This window comes from Bos indicus, chromosome 7 (assembly GCF_029378745.1).
Source record: "Bos indicus isolate NIAB-ARS_2022 breed Sahiwal x Tharparkar chromosome 7, NIAB-ARS_B.indTharparkar_mat_pri_1.0, whole genome shotgun sequence".
NCBI classification, from domain to species: Eukaryota; Metazoa; Chordata; class Mammalia; order Artiodactyla; family Bovidae; genus Bos; species Bos indicus.
In genome coordinates, this window is record NC_091766.1 from 26689049 (window position 1) to 26714292 (window position 25244).

General features: G+C 41.6%; 1 protein-coding gene across 4 annotated transcripts; it reads left to right on the forward strand.

Moving 5' to 3' along the window:
• Positions 1–1550: 1550 nt before the first annotated feature.
• On the forward strand, positions 1551–25196 carry C7H5orf63 (chromosome 7 C5orf63 homolog). 4 transcript variants are annotated; one of them, XM_070793225.1, is made up of 6 exons: positions 1619–1643; positions 2270–2319; positions 3151–3196; positions 18804–18924; positions 23830–23886; positions 24557–25196. In XM_070793225.1, the coding sequence occupies exons 4-6, from the start codon at positions 18811–18813 to the stop codon at positions 24731–24733; spliced, it is 348 nt and encodes a 115-aa protein (XP_070649326.1). In that variant the 5' UTR covers positions 1619–1643; positions 2270–2319; positions 3151–3196; positions 18804–18810; the 3' UTR covers positions 24734–25196. The 4 variants fall into 4 exon arrangements, with proteins under 4 accessions (XP_070649328.1, XP_070649327.1, XP_070649325.1 ...); XM_070793227.1 differs by lacking the exon at positions 2270–2319 and having other exon boundaries at positions 1551–1643; positions 24569–25196; XM_070793224.1 differs by lacking the exon at positions 2270–2319 and having other exon boundaries at positions 1581–1643.
• Positions 25197–25244: the final 48 nt, after the last annotated feature.

The following is a 25244-nucleotide window of genomic DNA, read 5'->3' on the forward strand; positions in this document are numbered from 1 at the left end:
CAGGAGGAGAAGAGAGTGGCAGAGGACTAGACTGTTTGATGGCATCATCGACTCAATGGACATGAGTTTGAGTAAGCTCTGGGAGATGGTGAAGGACAGGATAGTCTGGCATGCTGCAGTCCATGGGGTCACAAAGAGTCCAGCATGACTTAATGACTGAACAACTACAGTAACACATTCAGGCCACCACACCTCACTCCTAGGCTATTTATCACATACTGCCTTTCCTGTTCCAGCTCTGTTCTCCTCTACCCCATCCCCTTCACATGCCCTCCCTAAAGGTGAGTGATCTTTTCATAATGGAAAAGCAATCAATCCAACCTACTTCCACATACAAAAACAGTAAAACAAAGAGCTCTCCAGCTGCCCTTAGCACAAACCTGAAAAGTCCTACAGGGTCTACTCAGGCCTACCTTTCCAGCTTGTTTCCAACCTGCCCCCAACTCCCAGACCCCTGCCCCCTTCCCTCAAGGCTTCAGCCTTGCTAGCCCCTCTTCTGCGTATTGCCCACATTCCTGCTCCCTCAGTGTCACCTGTTCCTACGCCTGGAGAGCATAGTCCCTGCCCAACCTGACCCTATATATTCCAGTCTAAAAGTTACTTCTTTACCTACAGTACATTCCTATTTTTCCAGAGGTCCCTTTCACAACAGTTATGTAAGGGAACACATGACTTGCAAAGCTGTTTCTAAATGTTTGACTTGCCTGCTGCTGCTTCTAAGTCACTTCAGTCGTGTCTGACTCTGTGGGACCCCATAGACGGCAGCCCACCAGGCTCCCCCGTCCCTGGGATTCTCCAGGCAGGAACACTGGAGTGGGTTGCCATTTCCTTCTCCAGTGCATGAAAGTGAAAAGTGAAAAGTGAAAGTCGCTCAGTCGTGACTTGCCTACACAGCCCTGAAGTTTGGGTGGGTATAGGTACCCTTGCGTTTGTTCATCATCCCCATTCCCTATAACCTAGCTCAGCCGGAACTCAGAGAAAGAGGGCTGCTGCTGCTGCTAAGTCGCTTCAGTCGTGTCTGACTCTGTGCGACCCCATAGACGTCTAGCAGCCCACCAGGCTTCCCCGTCCCTGGGATTCTCCAGGCAAGAACACTGGAGTGGGTTGCCATTTCCTTCTCCAGTGCATGAAAGTGAAAAGTGAAAGTGAAGTTGCTCAGTCGTGTCCGACTCTCAGAGACCCCATGGACTGCAGCCTACCAGGCTCCTCCATCCATGGGATTTTCCAGACAACAGTACTGGAGTGGGGTGCCATTGCCTTCTCCGAGAAAGAGGGCAGTAAACAATAAATGAATGAATGCGGGGGAGGGGGAGTTAAAACGGCCTTCACTACACGTTCTCTTAAAAGCTGGCTTTCACATCTGATGCTCGTTATTAAATGGTTCCCAAACATCCCAGGTCACTGTTCCGTGGTCTTAAAAAAAATAAACCAGCGTGGCCTTGGTTTTAGCGTCTGTATTCACGCCTAACAGCCCAGGCGCGGCCACCGTTCAGAGGGGCGATTGGCTCGGGTTTGGGCTCCACTGACACTAGCCCTAGGGGCTGAGGGCCCGGGCGGAAGCGCGGGAGCGGCAGGGCGCCTGCGGCCGGGGCGGAAGTCCCGGGCGCAGGGCGGAAGCGGCGACAGGGGCGGCTGAGGCTCAGGTGGGTCCCCGCGGTCGGGCGCCGGCAGCTCGGCGCTCGCGGTCCCCAGCCCGGAGCCGGTAGGCGGGCGGGAGAGGAGGTCACGGGAGCTGTGCCGCACGCTGCCGATTTCGATTGTCATTACAGGAAATTTAATTAAACGGGGAGCCATAAATCCGTGAACCTCCGGGGGCAAATTCTAAGCGTGTGTGTATGTGTGCGCGCGCGATGGCGCTTTGGGAAGTGAACACGGGTGGGAAGAGGCAGCTTTTTAAGAGGAAGCAGAAAACATCACAACTTCATGCCCCTTCCCTGATTAACAGATGCTCTGTTTCGGATTTAATTGAGTTCTGTGAAGTGGCAATATAATCTCAGTTGGCTGAGGTGACTGCCTTTTGACATAAACGTTTTTGAGCAGCCATGTTGACCTTTAATTGAGGGCCAAAAGGTTTAATCGTGAGTGCTGTGGGGAACACTGTGAGTCCTGGGGTTTTCTGGACCTCCTCTCTGCCTTTACCGGACAAAAGCAGCCTTCTGGGTGCTGAACCATGAGAGAATAAATCAGAACCTATACAATTCTCAATAAATATTTAGCCTTGTCAGTCACCCCTGACAAATATCACTCATACTTTTTTTTTTTTTTTTAGTAAGTCCAGAGTTACAGAAGTCCCTACTGGATTGTTACTAACATGAATAGGCAAGTGTCTTTCTAAGGTTGTCCTGTTAAAGAACAAAGAGTTATTCTTTTTTTTTTAAACCTGGCTGATCTTTATTCTTAATAGAAAGTATTTTATGTAGTACTTTGTATTTTAGAACACTTAAAAAAAAAAAAAATCCACAGTATGACCGAGCTCAACCCCAAGATTCTCAGCTCCTATAGCATGGAGATTGTTTCTAAGATCTGTTATGTCCCCCACACTCTCTGGCACATTTCCCAACCTAAGTAGGTTTCCTTAACCACACACTGCCTTGGTTAAGCAGCACTAAAGCCATGTTTTAGTGTGTGACTGCGAAAAGATGAGGTGGCTGTTAGAGGCCAGTCTTCTCATTTACTAATTATCTCAGGAATGCTGTATGAAAGTGCTTATGATGCTAGCAATATTTGGAGCTATATACATTGAAACTGAAAACACTTAGAAAAAGAGCTGTGCCCTGGAAATACTGAGTGGTTATAGTAATGGGGATAAGGCAGAACTAAATCATGGTTCTGTGTGAAATGTCATAACCTAATAACCTGCGTCCTGCTCTGCTGAGGAACTGCCTGGAACCAGAACAGGTCCTGGCGTGAAAATTAAGGTTGGTGGGGCTGGTCTTTTAGATAGGCAGACTCCCCAGAGTTTTTTCTTCATGCTTACTGTGGTCAGTAGTAACTGCCTGCCAAAGAAGGATCAATATTTTTTTGTCTCCTTTACCAGAGGAAAATGTGGCTATGTGGTTTTCTTTAGATGGATTGATGGCAGGTAAGGAAATAGAAATGAGGGTTTTCCAACTTGGGAATTTATTGGACTGTATTTCTATTTTATTCCAGATGCCTGTTTCCAGCAGACTCTTAAATACTCAGAGGCAGTGTGGAGGTATACCTTCAAAATAAGTTTTCTTTTTCTTATTATTAAGGTTTTTGTATTTCATAATGTGCAAACTCCAGCTGGCTGATGCATTTAGTTACTGTAATGCCAGGGCTCAGGGTTTCACACATAGCAGGACCTTGAGGTGAGCTGGTACAAGTAATAAGGTTTTTTATGTTCCTTATTTTAAATCTAATTTTGCCACTGCTTTATTCAAGGGGTGTACATCAGAGGAAGCCAAAAGCCAGCTGGAATAGTTCCTGCTTGCAGTTTTAATCTTGTTTGCAATTATTTTGAAGGGAGAAACCATCTGGATCCAGGGATGTGTAGTTACCCAAGTAGCAGGGACTAGGTGAGCTTCCATCATCCTTCCCCTAGTATCATGGCAAGTTCGAGAGACAAAAATTATTTGACGAAGAACATGCAAAGTGGAAAGTTTTGGCTAAGTTTCACCTAGATATTATTCCACATCCCTACCTCCCCATCTCAGTTATAGCGGCAGGGAACTGGAGGCGTGAAAACATTACTCTCTTTATTCCAATCCTTTCCCAAGATAAGATTTCCAGAGATAGAAGTAAAACTCAAAATATCTTCTATTTTAAGAAAGTATCCATCTCCAAGGATTTCAGAGCATTTTACCAATATCTAGTAACAACCATTTTACTTCTGTAGACTGTGGTATTGTATTATTTGTTTGTAAATCTTTTGCCTACCCAAGGTGTGAGTTCCATAAGGGCAGGGAAAGTGTCTGAATCACTTTTATATTTCTATACCTGGCACGGTGCCTGACACATTACAAATACTCAGTACATGGTGTAAAGGGGAGGCTGGATCTATAAGGAATGTGAAAGCATCAGTGGGAATCAGCAAGGTACAGAAAAGAATGTAAAACAGTAGTCTTTCAAGGGGCTACCAGATGCAGTTATAAATGCTGCAGTTAATGCCTTTATAAACAGCTTGGAGTAGGAAAGGGTGTATTTGAGAATCTACAGATGGTCACCAAACTGCCATCCTAGGTGATCTAGCCTGGTGAGTTGCAGGGTCTTTCTTATACTGAACGGAATATGCAAAGTAAAAGACGCCACCAGCCCTATCTCCATTTTCTCTCAAGGTCTGCAGTGCCCAGCTCCTCACTCAAACACCTGTTGAGTGAATATCTGAAAAGTATCTATTTGAAGGTATACTAAATTATTAGCCTACCTAAGCCACTAATATCTTGGTTTGGTCCTGCCTTCAGAATAAAGGACTTTGTTCACTATTTTAAGGCTAGGTTACCCAAATAATATTGAACGAAAGCCACATCATCTTTTCTACTTCACTGACATTTCAAAAGAGTTCAAATTTGTCAGCTTTTTGTATTGTAATAGGGCAGGCATGTGGTATATGCTGCTTCCTTCTGTTGCCAATGGGAGTCCAGCAGAAACCAGAATGTTGCTGCTGGAAACAGATGACCTTCCTCTCATTGTTCCTGTACTTTTTCATATTAATCATGAAATAATGGGGAAGTGACTTCTAGTTTAGTCAGGGGTAAGGACAGACTGAATTATTTGATTTTGTTTTACTTCTTAAAACAGGTAGTTCTTCCAGTCAGCCAAGAGAAAGGATACTGTTATTTAATAGAAATTCAGGAAAAAGAAAAAAAAAAAAAAACTAATAGAAATTCAGTCAACTGAAGCAGCTTAGTTCATAGACTGAAAAAAAAAAAAAAAAAGAGCTAAATTCAACTCTGTTTCTCCAAGTTCAAAAATGAAGTTAATCTGTATCATCTTAGATTTAGAGATCAGAACTTTGTTCTTATAGTAAAAGAATTCTGCCACCTGAAGCTGAGATGTTTCCTCATTCTCTCCATCCTTAAATTAATCTTAAACAAAATGTGGTATCTGTTACTTGGTATACACTGAGGATTAATGTATAAAGCTTTTGGAGAAAAAAGAGAGTTGACCTTGGAGTTCCCTTTCTGTTCTGAAAATTCTGTGTTGGTCTCATATGAAAAATAAGCATTGTTCAAAGAGAAAATATAGAGAAAAGAACTGCAGAAAAAAATTATAAAAGTCTTTGGTAAAACAGTTTCTTTATCAAGCACGGGAATCTCCAAAGTCCCTTGGAATCCAGCTCCAAAATATTAAGATTTTCTATCAGTGTGACAGCTCTTAAGTAACCTGAATAGGACTGAGAGAATTGAGAAATCTCATGTATCTGAAGGTTACTAGAGCAGGACCTCAAGAGTGGATAGTCCCTAATGTTCCAGTATTAGTGTCACAAGTCCAGAGAAGTGATGGATTTACTATCTCAAATGTTCCAAAGCCATTTACTAAAAAAAAAAGGCTAAAAATGAATGAAACATCTTTCAGGTCTTGTGTGGTCATGTGGATAACTTCACCTCTTTTGCAAGATGAATTGGAAATGGTGGAGTATTAGTGACAAATGGGAGACATTGCCTGGATGGATGGAATTTGAATTGCAAACAGTTGTTTTTGGAAATGAAGGAAACTGGCATTACTAGCTGGGTGCAATAAGACTAAGATGTTTTAATGAAATTGCCTTCTTTCTGGGTCAGTAGTAAGCATTAGCGATACCTTCAAAGGGAATGGGTCATTTTGGTTAAGAAGGATAATGTGGAAAGGAGTCTGCATAATTCCTTATGCACTTTATCCCCAACCCTTGAACTGGCTTGATATTGCCCTCATCTTAATGTTATCTTTATGGAATGAAGGAATTTTCAAATTGGTTTTTAAACTCTATTAAGCCCTCATGTATGATATAACCCAACCACATTATTCAGGCTTTCTTGGCTTTCAGGAACAGCTTTGCAGCCATTATGTCCTAATTGTACTGAACATTGTTGCATGCTCTGAATTCAGAATATACCTCTGGCTCTAGGCCAGATGCTGAGTCAGTAACTTTGGGGTTGAAGATGAGGGGACGGGTACAGTGTGTACAAGCCCCATTGTGTGAACAAGAATTAGTCTGGAATCCCTTTCGAAGCCCTGGGTGCTAGAGGGAGGGGTCCTCCCTCTACTACTATTCTTGATCAGCATCTTCATTTTATTTTTCCTGGCTAAATGTTTTTCTGGAAACTAACCCTATTACCAAGTAGGCTCTTCTGAAGCAACGATCTGGTAAATGTGACTGCTAAGGTCCAAAGATTCTAAAACAAACTCTTCCTTACTCAGAAGATTCCTCCTCCCTCCCATTTCACATGTGTCAGCTTGCTATTGGCCTCGGCAAACACAGCCGCACTTCTGGAAGTGGAAGAGAATGTCAAGACGAGGAGGGTCTGTCATTAAAAACCATTCTGTAAGTGTATCTGTCAATAGGAAACATTATTCTTAGTTTTGGAGGCACATTCTTAGTATTCTTTTTGGAGGTACTTTTCCATATCAGATGCTCAAAAATGCAAGATCAATGTCACCTCCCCCATTTTCCTGCAGGGTATTTTTGGATGCCAAGGCTTCCCAGTTATGACCCAGGAGCTAGAGAAACAAGCTTGAGATAAGCAAGCCCATGTACACTTCTGCCCAGATCTGTGTCTGAATTTTGGTCCTCTTTAAATGGGCCTAGCATTTTAGACTCCTACAGCTAACCACTTCCAAGGCTTTCTTTGGAGCCTTTTGACATCATGAGCTATTGCCACAGCATCTCTTCTGTATATGATTTCCCCTTCTCTGATCTGGAGGACATTTGATACCCAAAGCCTATGGGTATAGTTTCTCCTAGCCTCTGTAAAACGAGAGAACAGGACAGGGGGTCATAGTTCCATATTACAGTTGATGAAACTGAGGCTTAAAGAGACGAGGAATTGCCTAGCATCAGAGAACTAATTGGTGGAGTTGCCTATCTTTGGGGTTTAGATTTATGAAATCCTCACACAGAAATGCACCCAAGAATTCAAACGTGCTGAAATTCAACTGAAACTCTGTAAGAAAGAGTAACTTTAAAGCTTTAGATGAAGAATCATGCCATTTGTGCTTAATTCCCCTGACTGATGAGTTAGTGGAAGCTATATTCCTTTACATTTACTTTGACCTCTCTACACATTTATTCAAAATACTTTGGAACAAGTTTTGTCTTTAAAGATTATTAATAAATCCAACTTTACCACTTCCTGGGCAGCTTCTGTTTTGATATACAGGAGTTGGGTTGAGGATATCATTGAAAAAATAAGAGTGGTACTGAATTTTCCCTTCTTTGAAAACATAAAGGCAAGTATTAGGAAGGAATAACAGGAAAGGAAGTGACCTTTGTTCAGAGCCCATCAAGGGAAAACCCCTACCTCTTGCAAAATGAATTTTATTGTCCTGTGTGAGGCCTGAGTAAGCTAAGCCAGAACCTGGTGCCAGGGTATTTGCTGGTCAAGATATTAAGTCTTAGTGGAAAATAAATGGGCTTCTCTGGTGGCTCAGACAGTAAAGAATCCACCTCTGATACAGGAAACCCAGTTCAATCCCTGGGACAGGAAGATCCCCTGGAGAAAGGAATGGCTACCCACTCCAGTATTCTTGTCATTGACAAGAATTCCATTGACAGAGGAGCCTGGCAGACTACAGTCCATGGGATCCAAGAGTTGGATACAACTGACCAGCTAACACCAGAAAATAAATATGTCGGGTCTTGAATCAGTTATATCCTGTCTTAGGAATTCCCATTTAAGTAATCTTCACAATCTGAAACTTTTCAGCTATTTGTTTGAAATGTTTTTCAGTTTTCAATTCCCTGTTTCTAAGACTATCATTCCTAGAGTTTTAAATCCTCCTTCTGGGGCCAGTAAAAGCACATTTCAGTCAGTAGATTCATCATCATCAGTATTATTAATAACAATACTTCATCTTTGTATTTATCTTTGTAACAAATAGCTAAGCTTTATTTCTCTGTTCTGCTTTTTAACTTGTACAGAGATTTTTACATTTATTATCTCTTTTTAAGTCACCCATCCAACTTCAGCTTTTACACTTCTCCCTACCCCACTGCCTCCATCTTCACCAGAAATATCTCCTTTTGTTTAAAAGGTGAAATTAGCCAGGGATCAGACAAGGCCATTTATTTTAGGGTTGGCACTGGTTGTAAGATTTCATTCCTTTGGAGGGACATCAGACATATCTTATCTGATTCATGGTAGATTCTTTAACTGTCCCTTTTCCAGTCCAAGCCCTCATCACTCTTTTTGACAATTGGCCACTCCTGTCTTTCTGGACACACTTTCTCCTGCTGGCTTCCATGACAGCCCACTTTTCTGATTTTCCTCCTACCCCATCAACCTTTCTCTTCGCCTCCTTCACTGGCTCCTCTCTCCGCTGCTTCTGAATGTTGAATTGCCTGAGCGGTCTCTCCTGGGCCCTCTTCTTTTCTTAGCTATTTAGATGATCTCACAATCTCAGCTGTAATTGGAGCCTTCAAACTGAAGGAGTCTTGAATTTTATCTTCAGTCCTGGTTTTTTTCATGGCTACCAAACCTGTATATGCCACTTTCTATTTGAGCTCCAGCCTGTCCCTCAGAGCTCCCAGACCCACACCCCACTCAATCTGTTCCTGCCTCAGCATCCCTCATTTTAGTAAACTGGGCACCGTGACCCACCCAGAGGCTCACGACCGAAACTAGGATAGTCCTTACTGTCATTTTTAATTACTCAAATCCGGTTCATTGGCAGGTCCTTTCAGGCCTGTCCATGCCACCCACCTTTCTCCCCTGGACTACGACAGTAGCCCCTAACTGACTCCCTGGTTCCACTCTTGCCATCCCAAACCCATTCTTCACACAGTGCTAAGTGAAAGTGAAAGTTGCTCAGTCGTCTCCAACTCTTTGTGACCACATGGACTGTAGCTTACTAGGCTCTTCTGCCTGCTGTTCTCCAGGCCAGAATACTGGAGTGGGTAGCCGTTGCCTCTCCAGGGGATCTTCCCAACCCAGGGATCGAACCCAGGTCTCCTGCATTGCAGTCAAACTCTTGACTGAGTCACCAGGGAAGCCCACACAGTGCTAAAGTCATCTCTTTTTTTCACCATGACATATGGCTTGCCAGGCTTCCCAGGTGGCATGAGTGGTAAAGAACCCACCTGCCAATGCGGGTCTTATGTCTCCTGACATAAGAGATGTGGGTTCAATCCCTGGATTGGGAAGATGCCCCGGAGGAGGGCATGGCAATCCACTCCAGTATTCTTGCCTGGAGAAGCCCATGGACGGAGGAGCTGGCAGGTTACAGTCTGTGTTGTCGCAAAGAGTCAGACACGACTGAAGCAACTTTGCACTCACATGTATGTGGCTTGCAGGGAATCTTAGTTTCCTAACCAAAGATACAGTTTGGGTCCCCAGCAGTGGAATCACTAACCACTGAACTGCCAGGGAAGTCCCTACAGTCATCTTTTTAAAATGTACATGTGATCACGTAACTTCCTTCCTCTAAATCTAATTATGCTTAAAACCTTAATTCGTTAACATAATCCAGAGGCCTTAGGTGTTCCAACCCCCACTGACCTGTCTCCTCCACTCTTCCCCTTGCTTACTTGCTTTAGCCACACTGTCCTTTCTGTTTCTTCCCCTGAGTCAAAGTTGTCCTCACCCTAGAGCCTTTGCACTTACTGTTCTCTCTCCTGCAATGCTCTTCAGATCCTTGTACCTTCTTAGCCTTTAGTCTCAGCAAAAATGACACCTGCTCAGAGCACCTTATTTAAAGGCCTGCCTTGGTTACCATCATATCACCCTGTTTCACTCCCTCCCCTCTGCTTACTACTGTCTGATGTTTTCTGACCTAAGAGTCTCTTTAATGTGCCCAGTGACAGTATGGACCCCATGAGGGCAGGGACTTAACTTTTTGGTGCATCACTGAACCCAGTACCTATGAGTATCTCATACATGGAAAACAGCAGGTAATTGTTGAATGAGTGACTTTCATCCCACACCTAGATTTTTGTAACTCAGTTCTTTCCTGCCTCCATTCTTCTTTCCTTTGCAGTCTATCCTGCTCGCTGCTGCCAGATCAGTCTCCTAAAATACTGATTTTATTGCATCACTCTATTCTTTAAAACCCTTCTTTGGCTCCCATCCAAAAGGCCACAGCATTCCTACCTCATGCCTTTGTGTCTAGCCCTGACTTCAGAATGCTTTCCCCTTTTCTATGTATCCAAATCCTATATGACTTAGGATCCTTCTCTCATGAAACCAGTTCCAATGTCAGCCCACAGTACTCTTCTCTTCTTTTCTCTGTGACATCTGAAGGTGCCCATTAGATGTCCCTGTTGTGATCTCCTGTATTTATATTGTTTCAGTGAAGAATTTAACTCCCTCCTAAATCCACTGGAGTGTCTCTCTCTAATTCTTGTTGCTTATATCCAGAATGTGGAGTTGATTTCTCCATGTGAGAGTTTTATTTGGAGGGAAAGAAATGGGCTAAACACCAGACAGGATGAAGAAAAACAATAAGGGCTTAATTTTACTGAGAATTTGAAGGGAGTGGGATAGAGGAGCAGAGTGTAGGTACTAAGTGATGGACATGTAAATGCCGTATACCTTCGGAGGAGTTGTAATCTTATTGGATAGGCCAGGGCCCACACTTCAAACAGTTAAAAAACTTTTTGTGCAGATCAGTGTGTTGAACGTAAATGAATGGAGCACCCATTGCATCCCAACAGTGGAGTAGAGACATCCAGATACTTGGAAACACCAGAGTCATAGTAATCATTTAAAAGAAAGTTAGAAAGGGGGTTTTATCTCTAGGAACTCATGTGACCAGTCATATCTTTCTGAAACTGCTTCTCTCTATAGGCTTCTCTTTCCCCCTTGTGATAAAGCTGTTGCCACTGAATCCTGGAAATAGAAGCTGCAGGGAGCAGGGTGGACGTGTGTGTGTGTCTGCTCAGGATCTCGTGTGTTATGTGGGATCAAGTCAGCAGTCCAGATCCCAGACAGATGAGGCTGTGATAATCATCTCACAGTATGTGCAAATACCAAATCAATATATTTTATACCTGAAACTAATACAGTGTTACATTACTTAAAAAAAGAATGGAGCTGAGCATGAAGCCATGTACAGGTGGCCCCACAGGTGCATGGTGAGCCAGGGATCCTTGTTGTAACATCACGTCTGAGTTGGGGCTATCTCCTTGGCAGCTCCCCTGGCCAGGTACCCTGGCTGCTGTAGCTGAGATACTGCAAAAGCACCTGAGAGCCCACCCAGGGAGTGAGGGCCCCCCTGCAGGCTGCCTTCCACCCCCTACCCTCTGTTTCTGTTCTGCAGCCTCATTCTAACCCTGCTTACTCTTGGAACTGACACCTCAAAGTATCAGCTCAGTCTGCAGCTTTGACTGGGTCCCTATACAGCCCTCACCTTGTCACTCTTGGCTCCACCCTTGGACCCAGGATCCCAGGCTAGGCTCCCACTTGTTTGGGAGAGAGGGAGGTTTGGACACCGCTGACTGACCACAAACACATAAGACTCCTGGGGAGGCATCATTCATCCCTGTTTCTCTGGATTAGGGACAGCCCAGTGACCCAGATGAGTGCCCGAAGAGCACTCTCACCTCATTATATGAGCTCTCAGGAATCTAAACAGTGGATTTTGTTCCCAATAGAGGGGTGTTTCTGTGGGCCTGTGTGTGCACACACATACGTGTTTCTAGTTACTGGATAACAACAGGAATGTTATACTTAGATGGTAGTGAATGTGAAATGGAGCACTTAACGTCTCACGTGGCAAAAATGATTAAACAGAAGCCCTGAGCCTCTGCTGGAACTCAGGTCCAGCAAGAGCGACAGTAATAGTCTTAGGTTAATTCCAGCTCAGTATTAAATTTACATTATACTCTTGTGAAGAAGCTCCAATGTTGAGCCTTGGAGTACAGAGTGAAGCAGGGCAAAGACCAGCAGAATTTTGCTAAGAGAACACACTGGTCATAGCAAACAACTTCTTCCAACAACACGAGAGACCACTCTACAGCTGGACATCACCAGATAGTCAATACCAAAATCAGATTGATTATATTTTTTGCAGCTGAAGATGAAGAAGCTGGATACAGTCAGCAAAAATAAGACCAGGAGCTGACTGTGGCTCAGATCATGAACTCCTTATTGCAAAATTCAGACTTAATTGAAGAAAGTAGGGAAAATGACTAGATCATTCAGGTATGACCTAAATAAAATCTCTTATGATTATACAGTAGAAGTGACAAATAGATTGAAGGGATTAGATCTGATAGATAGAATGCCTAAAGAACTATAGATGGAGGTTCGTAACATTATATAGAAGGCGGTGATGAAAACCATCCTCAAGAGAAAGAAATGCAAAAAAGAGAAATGGTTGTCTGAGGAGACCTTATACATAGCTGAGAAGAGAAGTGAAAGGCAAAGAGAAAATGAAAGATATATCCATCTGAATGCAAAGTTCTTAAGAATAGCAAGGAGAGATAAGAAAGCCCTCCTCAGTGATCAGTGCAAAAATATAGAGGAAAACAATAGAATGGGAAAGACTGAAAATCTCTACAAGAAAATTAGAGATACCAAGGGAACATTTCATGCAAAGATGGGCACAATAAAGGATAGAAATGGTATGGACCTAACAAAAGCAGAAGATATTAAGAAGAGATAGCAAGAATGCACAGAAGAACTATAAGACCCAAAAAAGACCCTTAATGACCCAGATGACCATGATGATAGTATGATCACTCACCTAGAGCCAGACATCCTGGAGTGTGAAGTCATGTGGGCCTTAGGAAGTATCACTACAAACAAAGCTAGTGGAAGTGATGGAATTCCCAGCTGAGCAATTTCAAATCCTAAAAGATGATGCTGTGAAAGAACTACATTGAATATGCCAGCAATTTTGGAAAACTCAGCACTGGAAAAGGTCAGTTTTCATTCCAGTCCCAAAGAAAGGCAATGCCAAAGAATGCTCAAACTACTGCACAACTGCACTCATCTCACACTATCAAAGTAATGCTCAAAATTCTCCAAGCTAGGCTTCAACAATATGTGAACTGAGAACTTCCAGATGTACAAGCTGGATTTAGAAAAGGCAGAAGAACCAGAGATCAAATTGCCAACATCCGTTGGATCATAGAAAAAGCAAGAGAATGCCAGAAAAACATCTGCTTCATTGACTATGCTAAAGCATTTGACTGTGTGGATAACAACAAACTAGACAATTCTGAAAGAGAAGAGAATACCAGACCACCTTACCTGCCTCCTGAGAAATCTGTAGGCAGTCAAGAAGCAACAATTAGAACCAGACATGGAACAACAGACTGGTTCCAATTTAAGAAAGGAGTACATCAAGGCTGTGTATTGTCACCCTGCTTATTTAACTTATATGCAGAGTACATCATGTGAAATGCTGGGCTGGTGAAGCACAAGCTGGAATCAAGATTGCGGGGAGAAATATCAGTAACCTCAGATATGCAGATGACACTACCCTCATGGCAGAAAGCAAAGAGGCACTAAAGAGCCTCTTGATGAAAGTGAAAGAGGAGTGTGAAAAAACTGGCTTGAAACTCAACATTCAAAAAATGAAGATCATGGCCTCCAGTCCCATCACTTCATGGCAAATAGATGGGCAAACGATGGAAACAGTGACAGACTTTTTATTTTGGGGGGCTCCAAAATCACTGCAGATGGTGACTGCAGCCATGAAATTAAAAGACACTTGCTCCTTAGAAGAAAAGCTGTGACCAACCTAGACAGCATATTAAAAAGCAGAGACATTGGGATTTCCCTGGTTCCCTGTCCAGTGGTTAAGACTGCACTTCTGATACAGTGGCAGGGGTTCGAACCCTGGCCAGGGGACTAAGATCCCACATGCTCTGTGGTACAGCAAAAAAATAAATAAATAAAAAGCAGAGACATTACTTTGCCAACAAAAGTCCCTCTATTCAAAGCTATGATTTTTCCAGTATTCATATGTGGAAGTGAGAGTTGGACTATAAAGAAAGCTGAATGCCGAAGAATTGATGTTTTTGAACTGTGGTATTGGAGAAGACTCTTGAGAGTCCCTTGGACTGCCAGGAGATCAAACCAGTCAATCCTAAAGGAAATCAGTCCTAAATATTCATTGGAAGAACTGATGCTGAAGCTGAAGTTCCAATACTTTGGCCATCTGATGTGAAGAACTGACTCATTTGCAAAGACCCTGATGCTGGGAAAGATTGAATGCAGGAGAAGGGGACAACAGAGGATGAATTGGTTGGATGGCATCACCAACTCAATGGACATGAGTTTGAGCAAGCTTTTGGAGTTGGTGATGGACAGGGAAGCCTTGGTGTGCTACAGTTCATCAGGTTGCAAAGGGTTGGACACAACTGAGCGACTAAACTGAACTGAAATGAATGAAGGTGGTACCTGAGCTTATATAGACTTTTGATTTTGCACATGAACTAACAACACTGCAGCTTACTGATGAGAGATCATGTGAGCTTGGAGACTTGGTGTGCCAAAGGATTCTTTGAATGAATAAAAATTCTGATCTGTGAAGGTCAGTTTCTCCCCTCAAATGAGAACAGTGTTGTTTGCCTTCTAATCAGACACACACAGCATTTGAAGAATCCAGGAGCCCCACAAAGATGATGTGCAGCCAGAGCAGCATGAGCAGCTCCTCATGCAAGAAATGAATAATCCTTAAGAAAGGCGCAAATGACCCTGGCTTCTTTCTGTCCTGTGATCAGTTGCTTTAATGGTATGCCCTTCAGTGCTTTGCAGGGAAAACGCTATAAAGTTACCCTTCTTATATTGCTTCAAGGAGGAGGGAATTGGGTCCAGTCAGCCCTCCCTCATGCTGTATTTGATTCGGCCATAAGACCACTGAAGTCAGTCTCAGTTCTGTTGAAAAGCCAGCCTTCCCTCTCTCTTTTGGGGTGCTCCATGCCTTTGAGCAGCCATGTACTTGAAACAGCAGGAGTCACCATGTTTATTGTTAGGCTGTGGAATTTGTTTTAGACACATTCTAAATCCAATCTTATACTTTTTTTTTTTGGCTGTGACAAAGGTGACCCAACTGTGCTTTTTTGATACTATGCACACAGCTCTTTTTGCTTATATTACATAGGCATGTAACAGAATACAAAGGATAAAATTGTGTGTGTGTGTGTGTGTGTGTGTGTGTGTGTGTAGTAAAGACACACATTTCATGACAAAATTCAGTGACATAATCAAAAAAGTGTTGTCCTCCTAGTCATGAGCCAACAGGTACAGACCACCTTTCAGAATATTTCTTACTGTGCTAAGATACTGTTCAAAAATAATAGAACTATGTTCTATGAAAACGTCACATTGACAGAGTAGTCCGTATTAAGATTTTACTTCAAGAAGGCATGATTGGGTGAATATGACATTGACAGCAATGGCATTAGGGTTTACAGAGTTAATAAAATATTCTAAGAAGAATATTATGGGATTCCAATTGGAGTGTACCATTTTTCATTTTACTTTTTATTTCTAAAACTAAGTGAACTCCAGTGGTCAGAACTTTAGCCTTAATATCTTATTTCTGCCTAGGAGAGGTATAGGGAATTTTATATATATATATATATCAGACTCCAATATAATTTTATAATACAGTGCTTACAAAGAAATAAGTTAATTTAACAGTGTGGTAAAATGCATGTGCCTCAGGGCATTTGGAAAATATGCAGGTAGTAAAACTGCATAATGCTAATGCATTTCTCAATGAACAAATGTTCCATATTTAAGTGATTAAATTCACATGGGGGGAAAAAGGCGAAATGGAGACTAACATGGAGAAGAGAACTAGTTTAGGCAGAATGGTAGTGGCATCTCTGAAGACTTTATTTAGCTTTCTGGGTTAGTTGAACAAGTATTCTTCCAAATCTGGAATGAATAGCAACTCTGTTTACTATGACAGGTTTTATTTCTCTTGGGTGCAACCAAGACCGCATGCTGTGTTTTGTCATGTTGGAAATACTAAAGCAGATTTCCACTGTGATTGTGATTTTTTTTTTTTTTTTTACAAAAGCCTTAGCACCTCAGTCTCAACTTAGCTAGCTAAAAGCAATAAGTTTTCTATTCCTTACCAGCAGACATCAATAAATCTTAAATCCTTCCACCCAAAGCACACAGCTGCTGTTCACTATCCTGGTTGTCATCTTAGCTCACTGCCTTACATGGCCTGCTCCTTCTCATTTCCAGGGCTGCCTTTCTGTTTTTACTCTCACAAAACTGATCTTCAGAATTTTCTTTCTCCATTTAGTACAGCTTCTTTACCTTCGTACCCTAGGAGGGTGTGTCACTATTAACATAATGCCTCCCCCAAACCAGCGATGCAGAAATTTGTATCTAGTGTAAACATGGCTAGCATTCTACTTTCCCCCTTCATTTGTATCCTCTGTAGACAGAAACATGTTTTGAAGCTACTGTCTCCAACCACATTCACCTATTGGAGTGCTGATTCTGCTGAATTTATGGAAAATATATACACCAGGGCTTATCACTTAGTTGAGAGGAGCACAGCATATAGTGAAACTGTTTAGATCTACTGTCCGCCTTAGAATAATGCTGAGTCCTTGCAGAATTCTTATCACATTCTTTTTTATGCATTATCAGGATCATTTAGTTAACAGGGAGATCCAGGAAGAACTGGAAGACTAAGGGTTTAAGAAAGAAGGAAAGATTATTGTTTCTACAGGTCAGAATTCAGTCCTTTTGTCTGTCTTTACTCTAGTTTGATATGGGTTCAGTGCTTTCAAAGTCATATCTTTCTGTTTGAAATGAGTTTGAAGCTAATCTTACACTGAGAAGCCTGGTCACCAGTAGAGACCAATGCACAGTTAATACAGGCATGCTGTGTGGAGCAGAGCAGAATGAGACTCAAGACGGTGGGGAAGGGCTGGGACCAGCTGCGGTGCCCTGCCTGCTTCTTGCAGACACGCGAAGGAGTGCTTACCTTTAGTTATGATATGAGATCTACCCAGTGACTGCTGTGCATCCTGAGTGTCTGATGAGGGGTAGAGGTGAAACGAGAAAGGGGGATAAAAAGTGTTAGTCGTTCAGTCGTATCCAACTCTTTGCAACCCCGTGGACTATGGCCCGCCAGGCTCCTCTGTCTATGGAATTCTCCAGGCAAGAGTACTGGAGTGGGTAGGTAGCCATTCCCTTCTTCAAGGGATCTTCCTGACTCAGGGATCGAACCCAAGTCTCCTGCATTGCAGGCAGATTCTTTACCATCTGATTCGCCAGGGAAGCCCAAATAGTGACAACTGTGCACACTGAGTGTCTGATGAGGGTTAGAGGTGAAACTGGAGAGGAGGAAAAAGGCTCACTCTAATACTATTAACATTCAAACAATTATTTAAACAGCTACTATATACCAGGTTAATTGTAGACACTCAGGAATTACTGGAGTGAATAAGTATCTGCTCCTGTGGAACTCATGTTGTAGTAAAGGGAACATATAGGTAAACAATTTTAGATAGTGAAGGATAATCGAAAACTATAGCAAGGTACGAGGAAGGAGAGTGGTGGACTGGCCCATGTTGAAAAGGTAGTCACTAAGGCATCTCTAAGGAGGTGACATGTGCCCAGGCCAAATGAAAAGCTACTTGAGAGTTTTCCACACAAGGGGACAGGAAGTGCAGAAATCCTGATGAAGAAATAATCTTTGGTTATTCAAGGAACAGAAACAAAATCTTTGCTCTGCAACTTGCCAAGATAAGGGAGGGGGAAAACTGATAGATGAAGTTGGAGAGATGGAGTAAAGAGAAGTTAAGAAATGAAGATCCCAGGAATGAATTCATGCTAGGACTATTGATAAGCAATAAAGTCAACAATGCGTATGTTTTAAAAGTAAAATGATCATATATGTAGTTTAAAGGACAAAGCTGGAGGCTCAGTAGAATAACTAGAAATCAGTAGGGTGTCTTATGTCGTGCAAACTAGCAGGATGAGAGAACTTCAAAGCCTAGTGTTTGACATGCTGCTGTTACCAAGCTGTTCTTATTGGAATATCTCCAGCAGAAACACTAGTACATTTGTGGATGTTTTCAAAAATGATGGCAATCTCCTTTTAAAAATACTTCTTAAAAGAGTTGAGTAGATTTTTGTTTTTGACATGTTAGCTCAGCCTAATTTTCCTTGTAGGTTCCTCTAAGTACCGCTCTGTGTTCCCCCACCTCTTGCAGCAGAGTACAGATCTCATAAGTAATAGCCTTAACCTTCAGCTAGAGACTTGTGCTGCTTACTTACTGGTCCTTTACCGTGAAGGTGGCTGGGCACTGTTGAATGCCTACCAATAAGATAAGCTACCTCTGCAAATAAAAACTATGTCAGGAAACTTCCACATTTTAGAAGATCATCAGGATGCTAGCAAAACCTACAGGTGAAATTTAATTTTTTATTCTAATTAACACACACATGCAATTTGCTTACAGAAACCAAGTGATTAGACACGTAGTTAATCCATACATTTGGATTTTTCTCCTTCTAAGTTCTCTTTTCTTTGGAATCCAGTGCATACTGAGGCATCATGGAGACTTGCCAAACATCTTGGCCTCTCTGCCATTCTTGGACTCCAAGAAGCACATCTGAAGTCTTCAAATTCCATTACAGACTTGCAGCTTACTGTTCCTATTATAAAGAGCAAAGTCTAGGGCACATAAGTTTACTGATCTATTTTTCTCTTGGCAGAATTAAGATGCTCTGGTTTCAAGGAAATAGCATGCAACTTGCCAAACACTCCTTTCAACTGCTCTTGAGAAATCTCTCTGCCTCAAAGACTGCTCTGCCTGTGCTGACCTTATTCACAAAGGTACAGAGGAAAAAGTAAAATTACTACTTTAGAAACATGAAGTATTCAAATGTTGGGAAAAGAAAGTTGTACATTTAAGAAAGGGGGAAAATGTTGAAAGGAAAGCAAGCAATGGTATAAATTTTCTTCAGACCCACTCATCAGTTTACCCTACCCAGCTACTTCATTGTCTCACTGTTTTCAGAGAGTAAATTAATATATTTATCATCCAATCATTACATTGAAAGAAAAGAACTGATTTTTACAAGTGTATCATTTAAAAATATAGTCAGTTCTTGACATTTGAATCAGTTCTAATGAGGTGGATGAAACTGGAGCCTATTATACAGAGTGAAGTAAGCCAGAAAGAAAAACACCAATACAGTATACTAACGCATATATAGGGAATTTAGAAAGATGGTAACGATAATCCTGTATGTGAGACAGCAAAAGAGACACAGATGTATAGAACAGTCTTTTGGACTCTGTGGGACAGGGCGAGGGTGGTACGATTTGGGAGAATGGCATTGAAACATGTATAATATCATATGTGAAATGAATCACCAGTCCAGGTTCCATGCATGATACAGGATGCTCAGGGCTGGTGCACTGGGATGACCCAGAGGGATGGTATGGGCAGGGAGGTGAGAGGGAGGTTCAGGATGGGGAACACGTGTACACCCGTGGTGGATTCATGTTGATGTATGGCAAAACCAATATAATATTGGAAAATAATTAGCCTCCAATTAAAATAAATTTATATTAAAAAAAGAAAGTCTAAAAAAAAAAAGAAAAAAAATATAGTCAGTTCTTGTTATTTGTGATAGTCATAGTCTATAAAATCGCTACAAATACTGAATTAGCAAGTACGGAACCACTGCTCCTAGGAGGAATATAGCGTTAGAGTCTTTTGAGCATCTGGTCACAACATTTTTGTCAGTTGATCAATACAATAACCTTTGTTTTAAGGAAAATGGTCAGCTTTGCCAAATACTGCTGGTAGTTTGAAAGAATTAAGTCTGAAAATTGACCAGTGGATTTGGCAACATGAAGGTCATTGAAACTTAAGAGCATTTTCAGAGAAATGATGAGGAGAAAGCTCTAGGGAGTTGGTCAAGAGAGGATAAGAGGAGGGGAAAAAATACATAACTTTGTTTTATGTGTGTTTCTGTTTAAAGGCACCTTATTTAATATATACTGATGATCCATTAACACTGAGCTCAGGGCCAGCAGCACCATAACATATGCCTGAACAAAGCTTATCTAACACAGTACTTTCTCCCTAAGGCACATCACAGCCTTCTTATGCGTAGAAATACTGGACAGCACTTCAGCACTCCACTTGGGTTATTTTACATGGCAGAAAAACACAAAAATGCAAGAAGCATGGCACTGAGTAGATCATGATTTGGCCACCTGATACAAAGAACTAACTCATTGGAAAAGGTCCTGAGGCTGGGAAAGATTGAAGGCAGGAGGAGAAGGGGACAACAGAGGATGAGGTGGTTGGATGGCATCATGGACTCGATGGACGTGAGTTTGAGCAAACTCCGGGAGTTGGTGATGGACAGGATGTCTGTCATCCTGCAGTCCAAAGAGTCAGACATGACTGAGCAACTGAACTGAAGTAGATCATGAAAAGGACACTTGTTTACAGTATGAGAGCTAGAAAGAGCATCATTTGTCAACAACTCAGCTGGAAATGTACACTTTGGGCAACTCAGATTTTTCACTGCTCTATGCAACTGCACATCCATGAATGACTGCAAAAGCTTGGGTGTTAATTTTAGGGTTACAAATAAGTTTTAGTGAATAGATGAATTCGCAGATACAGAATCCACAAATAATGAGGACTGACTACTTATTTTCTTATCCATAACACTAGTTTTAAGCCATAAAGTAAGTGTGAATTTTTTAAGAGATTTTTCCTGTAAAACTTATAAGACAAATATTATGGATTTCGTTTTGCTAATTAACATTACTTTGTGTGATTTATAGTCAAAAAAGAAATAAAGTGCTGGGTAACAGAATTAACTTTAGTGAAAAATACTGCAATTCAAGCAAAAAAGGTCTCTTTGTTTAATAGACTTACTCACATTTCAGGCATTTTAGCAATTGAATATATCTGACAGTTATCTAATAAAATTTTAAAATTAACTGAAAATAATCTTAACTACTTTTCATATTCATAATAGTATATTGCACTATTATGGAACGAAAATATTTCATAATCTGTGTCTACATATGAGAAATGCATATGAAAATTAACCACAAAAATAAAATAATTCCTTAAGGTTAATGGTGCTCATTCAGCCTAACTATTCTGCACTATTTTTCAGTTTGAACAATAGCCAAGTAAGCCAAAAAAGAAAGTAATGTCGCTCAGTCGTGTCCAACTCTTTGTGACCCCATGGACTGTAGCCTGCCAGGCTCCTCTGTCCATGGGATTTTCCAGGCAAGAATACTGGAGTGGGTTGCCATTTGCTCCTCTAGGGTATCTTCCTGACTCAGGGATCAAACCCAAGTCTCCCACATTGCTGGCACTCTACCATCTGAGCCACCAGGGATGCCTAAGTAAGCCAACACATGTGCCCCCCCCCAAAAAAAAAAATTCCACTAATCTTCCATTCAGCTTAAAACTTGTACTGAACCCCCTTCATTTGTGTCATTAGAATACAAGATATTACTGTCACCTCCAGGAGTTCCCAGTTCTCTGAAAGAAAAAGTACATTTCAGGTCTCTTCCAGTTATAAATAATAGAAAGTACTTCCCAGAGTGGCTTAAACGAAAAAGGGATTTTATGGGTTAGTCTGGTTTCAGAAGTAGCTTGATTCTGCAACGTAAGCATATTACCAGTCTCTTCAGCTCCACATTCTCTGAGTTAAAGCAGTGCACACTCTGGCTCTTTAGATGAATGACTGCAGCAATCCCAATCCCAGATCTCACATTTCAGGTATCTACAGAAACCCCAGCAAAAGCCTCACACTATCCATTGTCTATGACTGGCCAGTCCCTGAGCCATCTGTAGCTAGGGTGTGTTTGTTAGTTGCTCAGTTGTGTCCAACTCTTTGCAACCCTATGGACTCCTGCCAGGCTTCTCTGTCCATGCAATTCTCCAGGTAAGAATACTGGAGTGCGCAGCCATTCCCTTCTCCAGGGGATCTTCCTGACCCAGGGATCAGACTCACATCTCCTGCATTCTTTACCATCTTGTCATTTTTCAGTTCATAGATTTCTTTAAATTTGATGAACCTTTCCTCATAAAAATACATACACACGTGATAATTTGCCCAGACTTCCATGGTCCCTGGGTTTAGAAAAAGAGAAAAAAAGTGATCCTAGATCTACTAAAGTTCTTTATTATAAAAGCAAATACTTCTGCAATTTCCCTGGTTTTTGTTTTGCTTTTGCTTTTAAGATCCTCTCTTGACTTTTTTGAACTTTTTCAGAAAATTTTAATGTGGTTATCTTAAAAATCACAGACTATCCATAATCTGTTTATTATAATGCTAATAATAACATAATGAGCCCAATTCTCTGAAGCAGGAAAATAGGGCCAGAAAGACCTTTCTGAAGGAAAATGTCTTTTGATGATCTGGGCTCTTGTTTCAAAATATGGTGAGTTAAGCTGGAGGAAGGGCCTCCATAACAGCTCATTGTTTTCTATCCTGTTAAAAAGCCCGTTTTATATAAGCATCAGTAATGCTGAATCTGTTTTTAGCTCATACAAGAGAACCTACAGTAGTCCTTGTTCTCTGAGTCAGAGCCTCACAAGCCTTTAAAATCTGCCAATGGTCCATAGCATTCTCGGCAGACTTCTCCTCTAGACAGAGTGCAGACAACAGCCACTGAAACTTGCATGCTCCTACGGTGGAGTTACTCTGGGAAACCTACTGCTGCTAAGTCGCTTCAGTCGTGTCCGACTCTGTGCGACCCCACAGACGGCAGCCCACCAGGCTCCCCTGTCCCTGGGATTCTCCAGGCAAGAACACTGGAGTGGGTTGCTGTTTCCTTCTCCAATGCATGAAAGTGAAAAGTGAAAGCGAAGTCACTCAGTCATGTCCGACTCTTAGCCACCCCATGGACTGAAGCCCACCAGGCTCCTCCGTCCATGGGGTTTTCCAGGCAAGAGTACTGGAGTGGGGTGCCATTGCCTTCTCCTACTGCTGACACTTATAGTGATAAAACTGACAAAACATTAATGAGTTGGTAAAATCAGCACCCAAAGTAAAGAGATTTTTCCCTCCTAAAGACGGGGCAGTAACTATCTAACTCCATCCCAGTGGGTTATTAGGAAAAACAGGCTGGGGACTTCCTGGCAGCCCAGGGCTTAGGACTCCATGCTTTCACTGCTATGGGTCCAGGTTCAATCCCTGGTCAGGGAACTAAGATCCCTCAGGCCGCATGGCATGGCCAAAGAAAAACAAAGATAAAATAAATGGAAAAACAGGCTGGCAAAGCTCAGTGCCCCCCAGTCAAAACAGATTTTAAGATATTCTGGCAATATCAGCCAGGCCTAGAAGGTGCTCCTCATCTAGGAAGGACAAAGCCCTAAAACTATAGATGTTTGGAAAATGATCTTCCCAGGTATCAATTATACTAAACCAGTAATAAGAACATATAAACATCTAAATGTGTTGTGTGTACATATATCCACACATATATATGTGTAACATGTAAGTATCAACATTTATTAGATAAATATGCTTGTAGAGAAAAAAATCAAAACACAATTAAAAATTGCCAAAAGCCCATTTACCATGGAATCCTAGCTATTTATAAGATCCTATAGCAGTGTTTGCTTTGGAAACAAAACAGTATAATTAACCTGGGAGAAAATAGTCCTTTAAGTATAATCTGCTTCTTGTGGCTTTTGTCAGGCTGAATGCCATTTCTTTGGGATTAATGGCTGTTTTCTTCCTATAGGATCCATGTCCCCTTTGTGATGAAGCCAAGGAAGTACTGGAGCCTTACAGAAACCGGGTAATATGATACACTATAGCTTTAGTATATGGAATGGATAGTATATGTAGTGTAAGACAAAGCATCTGTCTGGATCCTTTCTTAGGAAAAGACATTGAAGGGTTTTTCATTTAAATTTTCTTTCTGTTCTTCAGAGAGATTTTAGTGCTGATTTCCATAAAAGTCATTACACCTAAGTGTTTTTCTCTGAGCTGCACTGGTTTTCTTACTCTGACTGTTAAAATGAGTCAAAGTTGACTAGCAGGTACGGTATTCATGCTTTAAGCTTTTGTCCCTATTCCTTTTATGTTATTTTGTCATTTCCATGGAAGTGTCTTCCAGTTGCAAACTGTGACACCTTTCCCAATCTTCCAGTCCAAACATGTCTTTCTTGAGTCTCAGGCAGCTTCCCAGTTGGGGACATAGTTTATTTCATTTCAACTGAGTAGTAATGCAGAACCTAACAGATATAACAGAAAAGTAGCGAACTGGAAAATTAAGGAATATGAAGAAATCAATCAGGTTAGGGAAATCAAGGTCATTAGATGACTGTGGACCTCAAACAAACAATAACAGTAAAAAAAATCTCTGAGTGTTAGAAGTGGTCTGGTGATCAGTTTGTCACTATAACCATTGCATTGCATTGTTCCATGTTGCTGAAAAATAGAGCTTTAGTCTGTCTCTGTTTCAGTTTATTTTACAGGAGGTGGACATCACACTTCCAGAAAACTCTGCTTGGTATGACAGGTATAAATTTGACATCCCTGTCTTTCATTTGAATGGCCAGTTTCTGATGATGCATCGAGTAAACCTCTCAAAACTTGAAAAACAGCTCCAGAAGCTTGAGCAGCAAGGTGCAGGAGGCTGACAAACACCCTCATGATTTTCTACCTTCTCTGTCCAGAACGTGTTTTCCTGAGGAAATGACTGTGTCTTCAAACTCCTTTTGTCATTTTCGCACAGCTCTACAGATGTTCTGAACTCAGGGGTGCCAAATAGTGATATCCCTTTTGTGATTAATGGAAGTACCAATGTGGGAACTGTTTACATGCTGGCATTTTATAAAATAAGTGGGGTGTGTTGTCAGGGAGGGGATGATGGAAGGCAGGAGAAATCCACTTGTTTTATTTATTTTACTCTTTTGTATTACTATGGAAGCATCTCACATTCACTGGACTGAGCCATTTATAAGAAGGCGGCTCTGTCCCTGCTGCTGCCCTAAGGGCTTAACTTTTTAATGAAAGAATAAATGTTCTTCCACTTGGTAGATAAAGTGAAATGTGAATTGCTAATAACTGTACACAGTCAATAAAAGGATGTTTTAACAAATACATCTGCATGAAGTCTATTTCAGAGGAATTTAATAATACCTGTTTAAA

Excerpts from the sequence above, each read along its gene's own strand:
- C7H5orf63 (XM_070793226.1), top strand. The coding sequence starts at position 18,811 with ATGCTCTGGTTTCAAGGAAATAGCATGCAACTTGCCAAACACTCCTTT. Across the intron at positions 18,925-23,829 it reads TGCTGACCTTATTCACAAAG|GATCCATGTCCCCTTTGTGA; the intron begins GTACAGAGGAAA and ends TTCTTCCTATAG. Across the intron at positions 23,887-24,556 it reads TGGAGCCTTACAGAAACCGG|TTTATTTTACAGGAGGTGGA; the intron begins GTAATATGATAC and ends TCTCTGTTTCAG.